This window comes from Parus major, chromosome 21 (genome assembly GCF_001522545.3).
Source record: "Parus major isolate Abel chromosome 21, Parus_major1.1, whole genome shotgun sequence".
NCBI lineage: Eukaryota > Metazoa > Chordata > Aves > Passeriformes > Paridae > Parus > Parus major.
In genome coordinates, this window is record NC_031789.1 from 6,879,779 (window position 1) to 6,892,941 (window position 13,163).

The window sequence follows — 13,163 nt, forward strand, 5'->3', positions numbered from 1 at the left end:
GAGGGGAGCCGGGGTCAGCCCGGGCCGGGAGGGATCAGCTGGGACCGGGAGGGATCGGCTCGGACCGTGAGGGGAGCCGGGGTCAGCCCGGGCCCCGCTCTGCGCTGCCCTGCGCCACCGCGCTCCGGCCTCCCCGCTCCGGCACAGCGTGGGCGGCCGGGGCTCCGCGCGTGGCCGCGGGAGGGACGGGGGAAAGGAAGGACGGGGGAAAGGAAGGATGGGGGGATGGAGGGACGATGTTTCCCGGCCCCCGGCGAGGGGGACGCACGGCCCGAGGTGTTCGGGGCGGCGGGAGCGCGGTGCAGCCCCGGCCCGGCCCCGCTGCCCTCTCAGCCCGCGGGGTCCGCAGCCACTGCAGCCCGGCCCGGCCTTCCCGGGGCCGGGGGAGCTCCAGCGCCGGGGGCCGGTCCCTCCCGGTGCCCGGGGGCTGTGACAGCCGCTGTCACCCGTGAGCTCATCCCTGTCCCAGGTGGGCTCATCCCCCACAGGATTCTGTGCGCTGCCCACGCACTCGGGTGGTTTTCTCACGGTCTCCTGTCCTGCTTTTCCAGGGATTTGGGAACGGCTGCTGTCACGATGCTGGGGCCAGAGCACACGGAGTGAGGCTGAGTCAGTGCCAGAAGGACCAAACACGAATTCATGCGTCTCTCAGCTTGCTTTTAATGTGAGTCTCCTCATTAAGCATTGAACTTTTCCAGAAGCTGATGGTGAGCTCATTCCTGCCCTGATGTTTACAAGTACAGAAGAGCAGTAGGGTTTCCCCAATTCTCAGAGAATCTCAGAGCCCTTTCCTTCGAGTGTTACCTGTGCAGAGCCCTGTGGGAACCTCAGGCCATGCTGCATTTATCACAGAATCATAGAGTATCCTCAGCTGGAAGGGCCCCACAAGGATCATCAAAGTCCAGCTCTTTTTGCTGTGCATCTGGTAATTAATTTTCAGTGGGGATACAACGGTAACAAAAAATACCTTTTGCATTTTTTCCATAAAGACCTGAAATGAGCTCCTGTGGAACAGGAGCTCCAGTGGCTCTGCAAGGGAATGCACAGCCTGACTGCTGGGCCACACTCTTACGTGTTTCATGTGGATCAGGCCCAGAAGTCTCTTCCTGAAGCCTGACTGAGGAACTTTGTTCTGGCTGGCTGGGGGATTTTTGGAGTATTATTTTTTAATGTGAGCACTGTTGATTAGCTGATATGAAAGCAGTAAGCAAACACTGCTGGGTTTACTGAGCTTATTCTGTGCAGTGTAGCTCACTATTTTGCAATTGGGAGGGTTGTGAAACTGGCTTTCCGTTGGTTTGGGAATACACATGACTGTGGCTGAATCTGCCAGGAAGTTCCCTGGCTAATTCCCTCTTTTCCATGGGTCTGGAGCAGCCTGGCCCACCCAGACCCTTCCCACTCCTCACTGGGCACTTGGTCCTTGGCTGCAGCACAGCAGGGGCTGCCAGGCTGCAGCGGGCAGTGTGTCAGTGCCTCTGGTTCCTGGAACAGAGGTTGCTTAAGAAGTGTAAATACCCTTTTATTGCACTGAAAACTTCGTCATCTGCGTTACAACCCCACAGCAGGGGAAGGGAAACCAGATAATCATTTATTCTGCAGGCTCTTTGCAACTGCCAGTGTTGCTGGCTGGAGTCCTTCAGTGAGTCCATGGAGCTCAGACTGCGAGGAAAGAAGGGAGGGAGGGGAGACAGCCACAACAGAGAGCTGGGGAGAGGAGTTAAGCTTACAGACTACATTACAGCTTGTCTGGGAGCAGGAATTACCACACATGCCTGTGTTTTATCTGTTCACAAACAGCAGCCAAAGGCTTCAGCACAGCCAGTGGGGCAGGACTGCAAACAGGGATGTGCTGGGACATTGCTGGCTCAGGCACTTTCGTTTTTTTCTCTGTTGTAATTAGGTCTTTCCTCTGGTTTTCCAGGAAGGGAACAACCTGCCTTATCTGTCCTGCACGCCCGAGCACTGATCAGTCACAGGAGGAGAGAGATCTGCGCTGGGAGAGGCTGTGCAGGAGAAAAATTCCCAGCTGCTTTTGCCACCGTGGTCTCTAAAGCTCCTGTGTTACAGGTGAGTCTGCTGGAGAGAGAAACTCAAGATTTCTACAGAGCAGTTCAAGCTGCAGACAGGGAGAGATATCCAGATGTTCCTTGTAATTATTTAGTTATAATAATTTATTGACCAGAGCTCAAAGTTTTTAAAGAATAACATTGTGTGCTGTGAAGGCTCAACTAAACACAGCTTCAGAAAATGAAATTAAAGGAAGGAGATGGCCAGTGTGAGAGGTGCTGAAATAATACCTGATGTAACAAGAGCAGCACAGTGGTTTAGTCACCCATACAGGAGTGACTAAACTTCTCTTTAGTGACATTACATTTCTTGAGATGCAAAGTCATTGCTGTGTTTCTCAGTAGAAGTGCTAAATGTCTCTTTTCTCTTAAAAACAGCTTTATTTTGAATAAATAAGTGTGAGCAAAGGGACTTTTTGGCCTGGCTGCAGTGATTTGAGTGAGCACTGCGTGGAGAAGGTCAGAATAGGATCTGCCCTTCAGTGGCAGAGGTTGCAGGAGGCAGAACACAAACCCCAGGCTGTCACCTGGCCACAGGCACAGCCACAATGAGGCAGCAGCTAGACTGGCTCACATCAGTCTGAGGACTAAACTTCTTCAGAGCTCTTCTGTCACACCAGTCTCCCAGCAGCCATTAGAACCCAGTTTGGTGGTGGTGCACAGGAGCCATTAAGTGAAAGAAGAAGAGCCTGGGACTGCCAGTGGTCGTGTTTGTTCCTGAGCTGCTCTGACAATATTGACATGAAGCCATGCCAAGACAGCCCAGCACTGTTTGAGCAAAGTCCCAAACAGGGCGTTGGAAGCAGGATTCAGTGTGCAGGCACGTGTGCTCAGTGTGCAGGCACGTGTGTTCCTTTGTGGCCAGCTCTGAGATTTGGATGAAAATGGGTTTCAGGTTCCCTGTGCAAAGGCACTGACACCCCCTCAGCTGTGGGAACAGTGCACATGCTGCCCAAAGACCTTCAGCACACACTGCCTTCCACTTCTGGTGTGCAGAAGGAGGCTGCAGGTTTGTCAAGAACCCAAATTACTGCCTTGATTCAGATCGTGGAGGGGAGGAGAGGCTGTTGGGTGGAGGGGAGGAGAGGCTGTTGGGTGGAGGGTTCAGGCAGAAGCCCTTGGCTCTTCTGGGGAAAGCAGGTACCTTGTATTGTGTTTTGCAGTGCTACAACATGAATTGATTTGGGGTTTTATTCCTGACTTCTAGTGTTCGTGGCTCTGCCTCTTCTCCCCTGGAAGATGCTGGGAAGGATCCTGTGCACGGTGTTGTTCGTGGGAGCCTTCCCATCCCCAGCTGGAGCATCTCAGGGCCACATCTCTGTGGTCCTGCTGGGAGCCACAGGTGATTTGGCCAAGAAGTACTTGTGGCAGGGTCTATTCCAGCTCTACATGGACCAAGTGAGCAGTGGCCACAGCTTCACATTCCACGGGGCTGCCCTGGCAGCTCTGGAACCAGGGCAGAGGCTGATGTTTGACGTGCTGAAGAAGCTGTCCTGTCCCCCCGACGAGGCTCCCAACAGGTGTGCAGTGCTCAAGGACCAGTTCCTGAAGCTGAGCCAGTACCACCAGCTAAAGACAGCTGAAAACTACACAGCTCTGAGCAGAGAGATCGAGACCCTGCTGCACCAGGAGGGGCTGAAGGAGGCTGGGAGGATCTTCTACTTCTCGGTGCCACCGTTTGCCTACACGGAGATCGCCCGGCACATCAACAGCAGCTGCCGCCCCCCTGCTGGAGCCTGGCTGCGAGTGGTGCTGGAAAAGCCCTTTGGCCACGACCTGGAGTCGGCCCAGCAGCTGGCTGCAGAGCTGGCAGGCTTCTTCAGGGAGGAGGAGATGTACAGGGTGGACCATTATCTGGGCAAGCAGGTGAGCAGTGCACAGCCCCTGCCAGGCTGAGGGGCTCTGTGCCTGGGAGACTCTTGGTGGTCAGTTCTGTATCTGATGAGAGCATTGTTCCCCTCCCAAATCCGTGCAGAGCCTCTCATTGTGATCCAGAGCCTCCATTTTCTCCTGGAATCCCGTCCTGTTTCTCTGTCTTGTGCTGCTGTCCATCCTCTGGGAGAGCAGAGGGAACATGCAGACCAGAGCAGGGCTTCCTCCTGTTGGAGTGCTGAGAGTCCATTCTGCAGAGCAGGGCTGGGCTGTAGGGCTGGGCTCTGCATGCCTGGAGCAGAGCTGCAGAACTCCTCTGGCCTCCTCCCCAAGGTCAGGGCTTTGGTTTCGCTGAGTAAGCAGCACCTGTCCTCCCCCAGCTCCACATCTCATTACACACAGGCCTCTCTGCTTAGCCATGGCTTCTGGAAGCACTCCTTCATTTGATATGATAAGGAGCTGATGGGATGTCAGTTCTGTGGGATGCTTAGGGGAAGGTTTCTTGCTGCTCTGTGCTGCACTCTGGGCTGGAAGGATTGTCTGCTGCAGGTACAGCTCAGGATGTGGAGCTGCACTGTCCCAGAGGAAATGTGTTCAAGGACATCCCATCCTTCTTTCTCAGGAATGTGAAGCCACACTTTAAAAGCAGCCTGTTCCAGCCATGGCAATGTGGCCGGCTCAGCATCTCCACTAAGAGTGGGGATTTCTTCTGTTTTGTTTTTGGGGGTTTGTCTCCCCAAAAGAACAGATGGCTTTAGTGGTGTAAGCATCAGAACTGATGTATTTCAGCACTTTAGAACCTTATATTAGTCCCAGGACGGTCTGACTCAGCCCTTTGTCCTCTGACAGATATAAATTGAGTGCTCTGCAGTTTGTAGTTCAGCCTTTTCACATGAAACCTCAAAATGCCTCGAAAAGACCTTTAATGTCTGCCCTGGACAGTCACTGGTGACCCTACTGTGCATCCCTGCAGGCTCTCCTGCTGCTTTCCTCCTCTCTGACCCACTCTGCTCTGCTGCCTGTCTGCTGGATGGGACACTGAGGCAGAGGCACTGTGGGAATCCACTGAGCTTTTATTGGGTCTTTGAATTTTTCCCTTCACAGGCTGTGGCCCATATCCTGCCTTTTCGGGATCAGAACCGACAGCTTCTGGACCCGATTTGGAACCGACATCACGTGGAAAGAGTGGAGGTTGTCTTGAAGGAGACTGTGGATGCTAAAGGTTGGTGAGGCGATTGTGCAGGGTGAGTGAGTGAGAGCTGGCAGGTTCATTAATAACGGGGAGGTGGCCCTTGAGGTGGGGCTGGTACTGAAGTAAAAAAGGAACAGGTGAATGGTGTGTTGCTCCCTGCAAACAGAGGGACTGTCCTACACTTCCTGTGCTGGAAACTGACTCACTTCCAGTGTTTCTGCCTCTAAGAAAAAAATCCATTTGCAATTCATCTGGGAGCAGGAGCAGAACCCCCCACCTTCTGCTGCAGAGCTCTGGGGGCATTGCTGACCTTTCTATCCCAGTTCTTGGTAAACAGCACTAGATTTGGATCTGATACAGTCTAAGGCCACTTCAGCTCAGTGCAGCAGTGATGTGCTTGTTGTACCAACCCTTTTGAGCTGCTGTCCTGTCAGACACCAGGCTCACCCCGAGTGTGCCTTTGTGCTGTTCTTTGGGAGCTGCTGTGCATCCTGCCTGGATGTTTCTGGCCCCTGGGTCAGTCTGGCTTTCTCTGCCTGGTTCTTTCCCCGCCTCTCTGTAGTAGGAAGAGCACTGCAGAGGGACAGTCCCAGCCCAGAGTGGCAGCGTGGGTCTCCTGCTGAAGGACACGGCTGCACTGCCTCCCTGCAATGCTGCAGCATCCCCTCTGCAGTGCTCAGCACAAAGCTCCTGGGCGGGGCTGCCACCCGCAGCACTTCTGGGCACGGCAGGTGCCCTGGCTCCTGCACCATCTGGATTGCTTCACTTTACCTCTGCCTCCCTCCCTCAGCCACCACAGACTCAGTTAATGCAATTTTATCAAACTTGGAGTTTGATAAATCTTTGGTTTGGCAGCCCAGAGCTCACCTGAGTCTCTTTGTGGGAGAGGTTTGCACTGCAGAGAGATCCAGGGAGAACGGCGCTGTCTGCACACAGCCCCAGCCGCTCCCTGTGCCCTCTCCTCTCTCAACAACTTTGTAATTCATCATTTGATGTCTTTTTTGCCCTGTGCAGCTTCAGCTGGCAGCCTGGCTCCCAGCAAGTCTGCAGCACTATTCCATTACTGCGTGTGCCTTTGGATTAGAGCGGGGGACATAAATTCTCAGTCAGTAGGGGAAGCCTGTGGTCATGATGCAGCCTGCTGCTGGTGACACACAGCCTTGAGTCACTCCACAGGTGCACTGGCCTTCTCCCACTGCTCCCACCTGCATGAGAAGCCAAGCAGGGAAAGGGGAGCGTGGCTCTGTGCACGAAGTTTTGTCTCCCAAGGGCATGGCTCAGCCAGAGCCTTCTGAGGACAGCAAAACCATCTAGTCCTGCTACAGCAGTGACAACTTTCACTAGGACAGGTTGTCCAAAGCTCTGTCCAACCAGACCTTGAACACAGCCAGAGACAGGACATCCACAGCTTCCCTGAGCTTGATTGCTTCAGGTTAATTGCTGGGTGAGGAGGAGAGGAGCTTGGAGCTTTGCTCTCCCTGGCACCCACAGTGTGGTGCAGAGGAGGGAACTGCTCACCTGAGCAGCATTTTGCCTCCTCGCCGTGCCCAGGCCGCACCAGCTTCTATGAGCAGTACGGGGTGATCCGGGACGTGCTGCAGAACCACCTCACCGAGGCCCTCATCTTCCTCATCATGGAGCTCCCTGCCAACGTCAGCAGTGCCCGGGACGTGGTGCAGCACAAGCTGCAGGCGTTGCAGTCCCTGTGGGGCCTGGAGAGGAGCAGTGCCGTGCTGGGGCAGTACCAGGCCTACAACAGCCAGGTGCAGGAGGAGCTGCAGGAGGAACAGGGCTACGTCAGCACCACACCAACCTTTGCAGGTGAGAGTTTGGGTTGGGCCCTGGCAAGGGGAGCAGTCAGAGCTGAGGGGAGCAGGAGATGTGAACCCTTGCATGCAGTACCAGCTCCGTGGCTCTAGAGCTCACTGCTGACTCAGGGATGTGTCCAGGCATCCACTGAAGTGGGAACTGGGAGCTGGACAAAAGAACACTCTTGTTGTGGCAGTTAACCAATGATCCAGGGAATGGGAAGAGGAAGAGCTAAGGCCCATAAAATAAATATAAAATCTTATAAAATCTTATAAAATCTCTGCACTGTTTTTAGAAGTGGCCTGTAAACTCTTTTGTCTTTTCATAAAGTCGAGTTGCTCTGTGCAGCTGAGGGGTAAAGCTTTGTTCTCTGTGATGGGTGAACCACAAGGCCATCTCTAGCCATGCTGTGAACATGAAGAGAATTGTCTAAATGATGTTTCTTTCCCAGAAACTGGTTTCCTGCAAGATGAAAGGAGGCTGAACAAGTGGGATAGCTGGGAGGGACCACAGCAGGGGAGCTGGAGAGAGTGAGAATCACAGAATGACCTGGGTGGGAAGGGACTGTAGAGATCATCGAGTCCTGGGTGGGCAGTGGAGTCCTGCAAGGGCTGAATGTGGAGCTAAAGATGCAGTGGCTGCCAGAAGAGCTGATGGGGGAGAGCAATGGGCAGCTGAAGGAGGTGCCCTGGAGTGCCTGGTTCAGCTGTGGGGTGGGGTCTGTTGTTGCAGGTGTGCTGATCCGCAGCGACAGCCTGCGCTGGGAAGGGGTCCCGTTCCTCCTCACCTCCGGGAAGGCTCTGGACGAGCGGGTGGGTTACGCCCGTGTCCTCTTCAAGAACAGGGCCTACTGCACTCAGAGTGGCACCCTGAGGGACTCAGGGCACAGCCAGTGTAAACCCAAGCAGATCATCTTCTACTTCGGGCACGGCGCACTCAACACCCCTGCAGTGCTGGTGAGCAGGAACCTCTTCCAGCCTGTCATGCCCAAACACAGCTGGAAAGAAGCAGAGGCTCGGTCAGACCTGCACATCTTTGGGCAGCCGCTGTCTGATTTCTACACCTACAGCCCTGTGAAAGAGAGAGACGCATATTCTGTCCTCATCTCCAACATCTACCACGGCAGGAAGGATTTCTTCATCACCACGGAGAACCTGCTGGCCTCCTGGGCCTTCTGGACCCCTCTGCTGGACAGCACCTCCCGCCAGTCCCCGCGCCTCTACCCCGGGGGCGTGGAGAACCAGCAGCTCCTGGACTTTGAAATGGTGGGTGGGGGAGTGGCGTTCACCCTGGCAGAGCCAGCGCAGCTGCTGACCCCCAGCGGGCAGATGCCAAGTGATTTCAGGGCGATCCAGTCCAAATTCCGGCACAGTCCCCTGGTGTCGGCGTGGGCCGAGGACCTGATTTCCCAGCTGGCGTCCGACATGGAGGAGGCGGCGGTGAGGAGCGTGGCTCGCTGCGGGCAGTTCCACCTGGCCCTGTCGGGCGGCTCCAGCCCCACGGGGCTGTTCCAGCGCCTGGCCAGGCACCACTTGGGCTTCCCCTGGCGGCACACCCACGTGTGGCTGGTGGACGAGCGCTGCGTGCCCCTGACCGACGGCGAGTCCAACTTCCTGGGGCTGCACAGGCACCTCCTGCAGCACGTCAGGCTGCCCTACTTCAACATCCACCCCATGCCCGTGCACCTCAACCGGCGCCTCTGCGTGGAGGAGGACGGCGGCGCCGAGCTCTACGCCAAGGACATCGTGGCCCTGGTGGCCAACGCCAGCTTCGACCTGGTGCTGCTGGGGGTGGGCACGGACGGGCACACGGCCTCGCTCTTCCCCCGCTCCGAAAACGGCCTGGAAGGGGCTCCCACCGTGGTGCTGACTGAGAGCCCTGTCAAGCCTCACCAGAGGATGAGCCTCAGCCTGCCCCTCATCAACAGGGCCAGGCAGGTGTTTGTGCTGGTTTTGGGCAAGGGCAAGCACGACATCACCACCCTGCTCAGCAGAGTGGGCCGCGAGCCCAGGAAGTGGCCGATCTCGGGTGTCAGCCCCAGCTCTGGCCAGCTGGTGTGGTATGTGGATTATGAAGCTCTGCTGGGCTGATGCAGTGTCCCTCCCCCCTTGTCTGTGTGGCCTTTACAGCCCGGATTTTCCTGCACCATGTCCGTGTTCCTCTGTTGCCGGCGGCAGCTTCATCCCTGGCACCTCCAGCCCTCCTGGAGATCCGTGGCCTGCAGCTCCTCTGACATTTGAGCCTGGAGAGAGCTGGGCTCAGTGTCCAGAGCTCAGGAGGAGCCAAGAGCCCAGGGCACCATTTCTGGCTCTGCTCTGGCTTCTGACTGATATGTTGGACAAGTGACCTCACCTTGAAGTGCCTCAGTTTCCCTGTCAGGCCTTTGTGCTTATTGGCATGTAACTACCTCAGGGGCACTACAGGAGACTCGTTACATCAACTGCCTGCCAACCTCTTTGAAATGGTATGGAATTCTCAGGCTAAAGGACAATAACAGCACGTTCATCCCCTGCCCTGCTCGGTGTGGCTGGGCCAGGGCTGTTGCTCAGTGCAGTGAAGGCTGTGTGCACATGGATGTGTGCACTCCCAGAGGAGTGGGGCAGCTCACAGAGCTGTCGTGTTCCAGCACTGCAATAATTACTGAGGGAAATAATTAATTATTAATAATTAATATTTAATTGAGGGAAAAGCTTGGTGCTCACAGGAATTGTTGGGTTTAGCTAGCAGAGAAATCTTTCCTTTTTAAACAAAAATGTCCATGTTAACTTCATTCCAGTTCTTTTGTATTTGGTTTGAGGGAACAAGTTCTAGTGAAAAGCTGACCTACGAGAGAGTAACTATATTGTTATGAATAATGGAGTTTATTCCTGTCTGACAGGTGGCTGTGGCATTGGAGTTTGCTTATTTTTGCACTCTTGCTTGGTAATGTGTGGCTGGAACCTCTTGAAATAAATAGAGGTTTATTTGCACTTTTAAATAAGTACATGGGTTTTTTCCCAGGGAACTACTGTTCTTTGCAGCAGAAAATAGGGTTTATTTGTAAAGTGTCTATCTAGTGGGTCACCCCAAAATTTATCCTAGGTTTTATTAAAATCCATTAAAAGTTTCCACATGTTTTCCTTTGGTGAATGGAGCTGTCTGGCTTGTTTGGGAGGTTTGTATTTTTATTTTTTTCACACAGACAATTCCTGTTAAACTCTTTAATACTTAGCATTTGGTAAATGAAAACCGAATCTTTTTGAATATACAAGATTTATGACTGGAGAGACTGGATGGGAAGAAGGGTTAAAGGAGCAACAAATCCAATGAGGAGGAATGGTAGCAATCCACTGGGCTGTAGGCCAAGGAAGCAGGGCTATTTTTATTTTGTGAGAGTTATTAATAGAAGGCGTGCACCTACTTGAGAGCTTGTATTAACCTTTCTTTGCAAAGGCAGCTCCATGGAGTAACTTCTTACAGTCTGTTTTTCCCAAAAGTGATTATTGATACCAATTTTTATTAATTTTTTTCATGTCAAGTGCATTCCTACAATTCAATGGTGTGATTATTTATATGTTTTACAGAAAACTAACACTGGAAATAACTCATTTTTCACTTCAACTTTTATAAATGAAATTGTAAAATCTTTTTTTTTTCCCCATGAGTAAAGTTTAATGATTCTTTTCATGTTGTTTAATGAATGAAGAATTATATTTATAAAAAATAGTTTTTAACGAGAAGTGTCTTTGAGTTTCTTCCAGAGATGGGTGGCCTTTCCCTGTCCTCCTGGTGAGTGAAGTTCTAGGTTTCAGTTGTTGCAAAGTGGACACTGTGGCTGCAGTATTGAATGTTCACTCTGACTCTTGATGGGTTTTTTGGTGTCTCATCCAGACAAGGCCAGGACTTTTCAAAACAAGGAGCAGCCAAAGCCCTTTTAAGGTGAGAAGATGGAATCACCCAGTGCTGTGCAGGGTCCTGGAATGGCCTCAGGAAAATCTCCCCTGATCCACATTTACTCCCTGAGTTGCATTTCCATGGATACTGTCACCACAGCACCACAGCTCCCTGACACAGTTTACAGAAGTGCATTCTTAGCTCTGGGCTGTGGATCTGTGAGCTCAGAGCTTCCAGCACAGCTGAGCTGGGACTCGGGGCTGGCAGGGCCCTGTGGAAGGTTCCAGAGCGGAGTCCTGGCCTCCACTTCAGCCAATTCCCAGAGGAAAATCCCACCTGACACCTTCAGGCACAGGAAGAGCAGGCACAGGGTGCCTGGGGAAGGGGAGGAGGAGCACGGCAGCCTCATCCCAGTGCTCCAGGGGAAGACTTTGTTCTCCTGGCAAGGGGAGGATTTAAATCCGAGGTTTTCTGGCTGCACTCCTGCTGATTCCCCAGTGCTGGTTTCCCTGGATGCAGCTGGAAGGGCTCTGCCACTCACTGCTTTGCAGGGCAGGGATGTGGGGCCAAAGCCTCCCCAGATGCTTCAGGAGTAGCAGGATCAGTGGATGCCCCCAAGCAGGGGGAGCAGAGGTGGTAAAAGGAGCAAAACTTTCAGTGTCTTAGCACTTTTTTAAAACAAATGTTTTGGTGCTGTGCTCTATTTACACTTTGTCCACAGCTCAGGGAAATCCTTCGTGGGATTTGTGCCTCCAGATTCGCTGCCTGCCGTGGCAGGGACCTGCTTTAGTGCCTTCCTCTCCCAAAAACATGATTGGAAGCGTGTCCATTGCCTAAAAAGGGGCCAAGAGAGGAGAGGGAGCGGGAGAGCAGAGAAGAGCCCAAATCAGGAGCTGCAGCCACTCGAGCTGTCCCTGGAGCTGTCTGGGCTGCAGGATGGCCCCAGTGCAGTGCAGCGATGCAGAGCTGGCACAGTGCTGCAGCAATGCAGAGCTGGCACCGTGCTGCAGCAATGCAGAGCTGCCATGGGAGCTGCAGCAATGCAGAGCTGGCACTGGAGCTGCAGCAATGCAGAGCTGCCACAGGAGCTACAGCAATGCAGNCGGGAGAGCAGAGAAGAGCCCAAATCAGGAGCTGCAGCCACTCGAGCTGTCCCTGGAGCTGTCTGGGCTGCAGGATGGCCCCAGTGCAGTGCAGCAATGCAGAACTGGCACTGGAGCTGCAGCAATGCAGAGCTGGCACTGTGCTGCAGCAATGCAGAGCTGGCACAGGAGCTGCAGCAATGCAGAGCTGGCACAGGAGCTGCAGCAATGCAGAGCTGCCATGGGAGCTGCAGCAATGCAGAGGTGGCACAGGAGCTGCAGCAATGCAGAGCTGGCACAGGAGCTGCAGCAATGCAGAGCTGGCATGGGAGCTGCAGCAGACTTTGCCTCAGTTTCCCCTGATTTTTCTCCCTTCCCGTGGCATCTCCTGGCGCATGGCACAGCCCAGGCTGCGTGGCTGCTGCTGCAATCTGTGCATGGACACACAGTGCTCTGCAGGAGCCTTGCTGGAGAGCCAAGGCCATTTTTAAAGAAGGTTCCGGCGTTCTTCTCGTGCTTTGCTTTCCGTGGGTGGGTAAGGAAAGGGCTGGCACGGTGTCCGTGTGTTCGGAGATCGCTCCCAGAGAGGAGGGCAGCGAGATGTGAGCGGGGGAACGGGAGCTCAGCTCTGGGGCTGCAGCTGCAGCCAAGGTTTGGGTATTGCCCACGTGGAGAAGGAAAACCTGGAGTCAGATGCTGGGGAAAAGGGGAGCTTCCCCTCAGGGACAGGGAGAAAATGAGAGGAAGAGACCAAACACTCTGTGTGTGTCCGAGGTGTGCATATCCCGTTTGGGAAAGTGCTTGTGGGATTAATAATTGGGGAAAAACAAAAAGTCTGCGGCGGGAGGGTAAAATCGCCAAGGGTGACGAGGATTGACCTGACTGTGGCATCGTCCCACGGAGAGGCCGGGCCGTGCCGCTGACTGCCGGTGGGTGCCTGGGCTGCCCTGGCCGTGCAGTCAATCAGCTCCCGGCTGCTCCTGGGCTCCTCTCTGGATCCAGCGCTGCCGGCAGCAGAGGGTGCTGCTCGCCCGTGCTGCTGCAGCCTCTCTTGCAGCCCTGCGCTGCCAGGGAGCCTCTGCAGGGCCCGCAGCAGCCCGGCTGTGTCTGCAGCAGTGCAGGGGGAGCACGGCCAGCTCCTGCCCAGCCCCTGCCCTGCTCCTGCCCTGCTCCTGCCCTGCTCCTGCCCAGCTCCTGCTCTGCCCCTGCCCAGCCCCTGCCCTGCTCCTGCTCTGCCCCTGCCCAGCTCCTGCCCAGCTCCTGCCC

General features: G+C 54.5%; 1 protein-coding gene across 2 annotated transcripts; it reads left to right on the forward strand.

Moving 5' to 3' along the window:
* The first annotated feature begins 234 nt into the window (after positions 1-234).
* On the forward strand, positions 235-10,658 carry H6PD (hexose-6-phosphate dehydrogenase/glucose 1-dehydrogenase). Of its 2 annotated transcripts, none has more exons than XM_033519277.1 (7): positions 235-469; positions 552-664; positions 1,904-2,070; positions 3,277-3,935; positions 5,046-5,163; positions 6,685-6,954; positions 7,675-10,658. In XM_033519277.1, exons 4-7 carry the CDS (start codon positions 3,309-3,311, stop codon positions 9,030-9,032), a joined length of 2,373 nt encoding a protein of 790 aa, XP_033375168.1. In that variant the 5' UTR covers positions 235-469; positions 552-664; positions 1,904-2,070; positions 3,277-3,308; the 3' UTR covers positions 9,033-10,658. The 2 variants fall into 2 exon arrangements, with proteins under 2 accessions (XP_033375168.1, XP_015504053.1); XM_015648567.3 differs by having other exon boundaries at positions 1,925-2,070.
* The last annotated feature ends 2,505 nt before the right edge of the window (positions 10,659-13,163 follow it).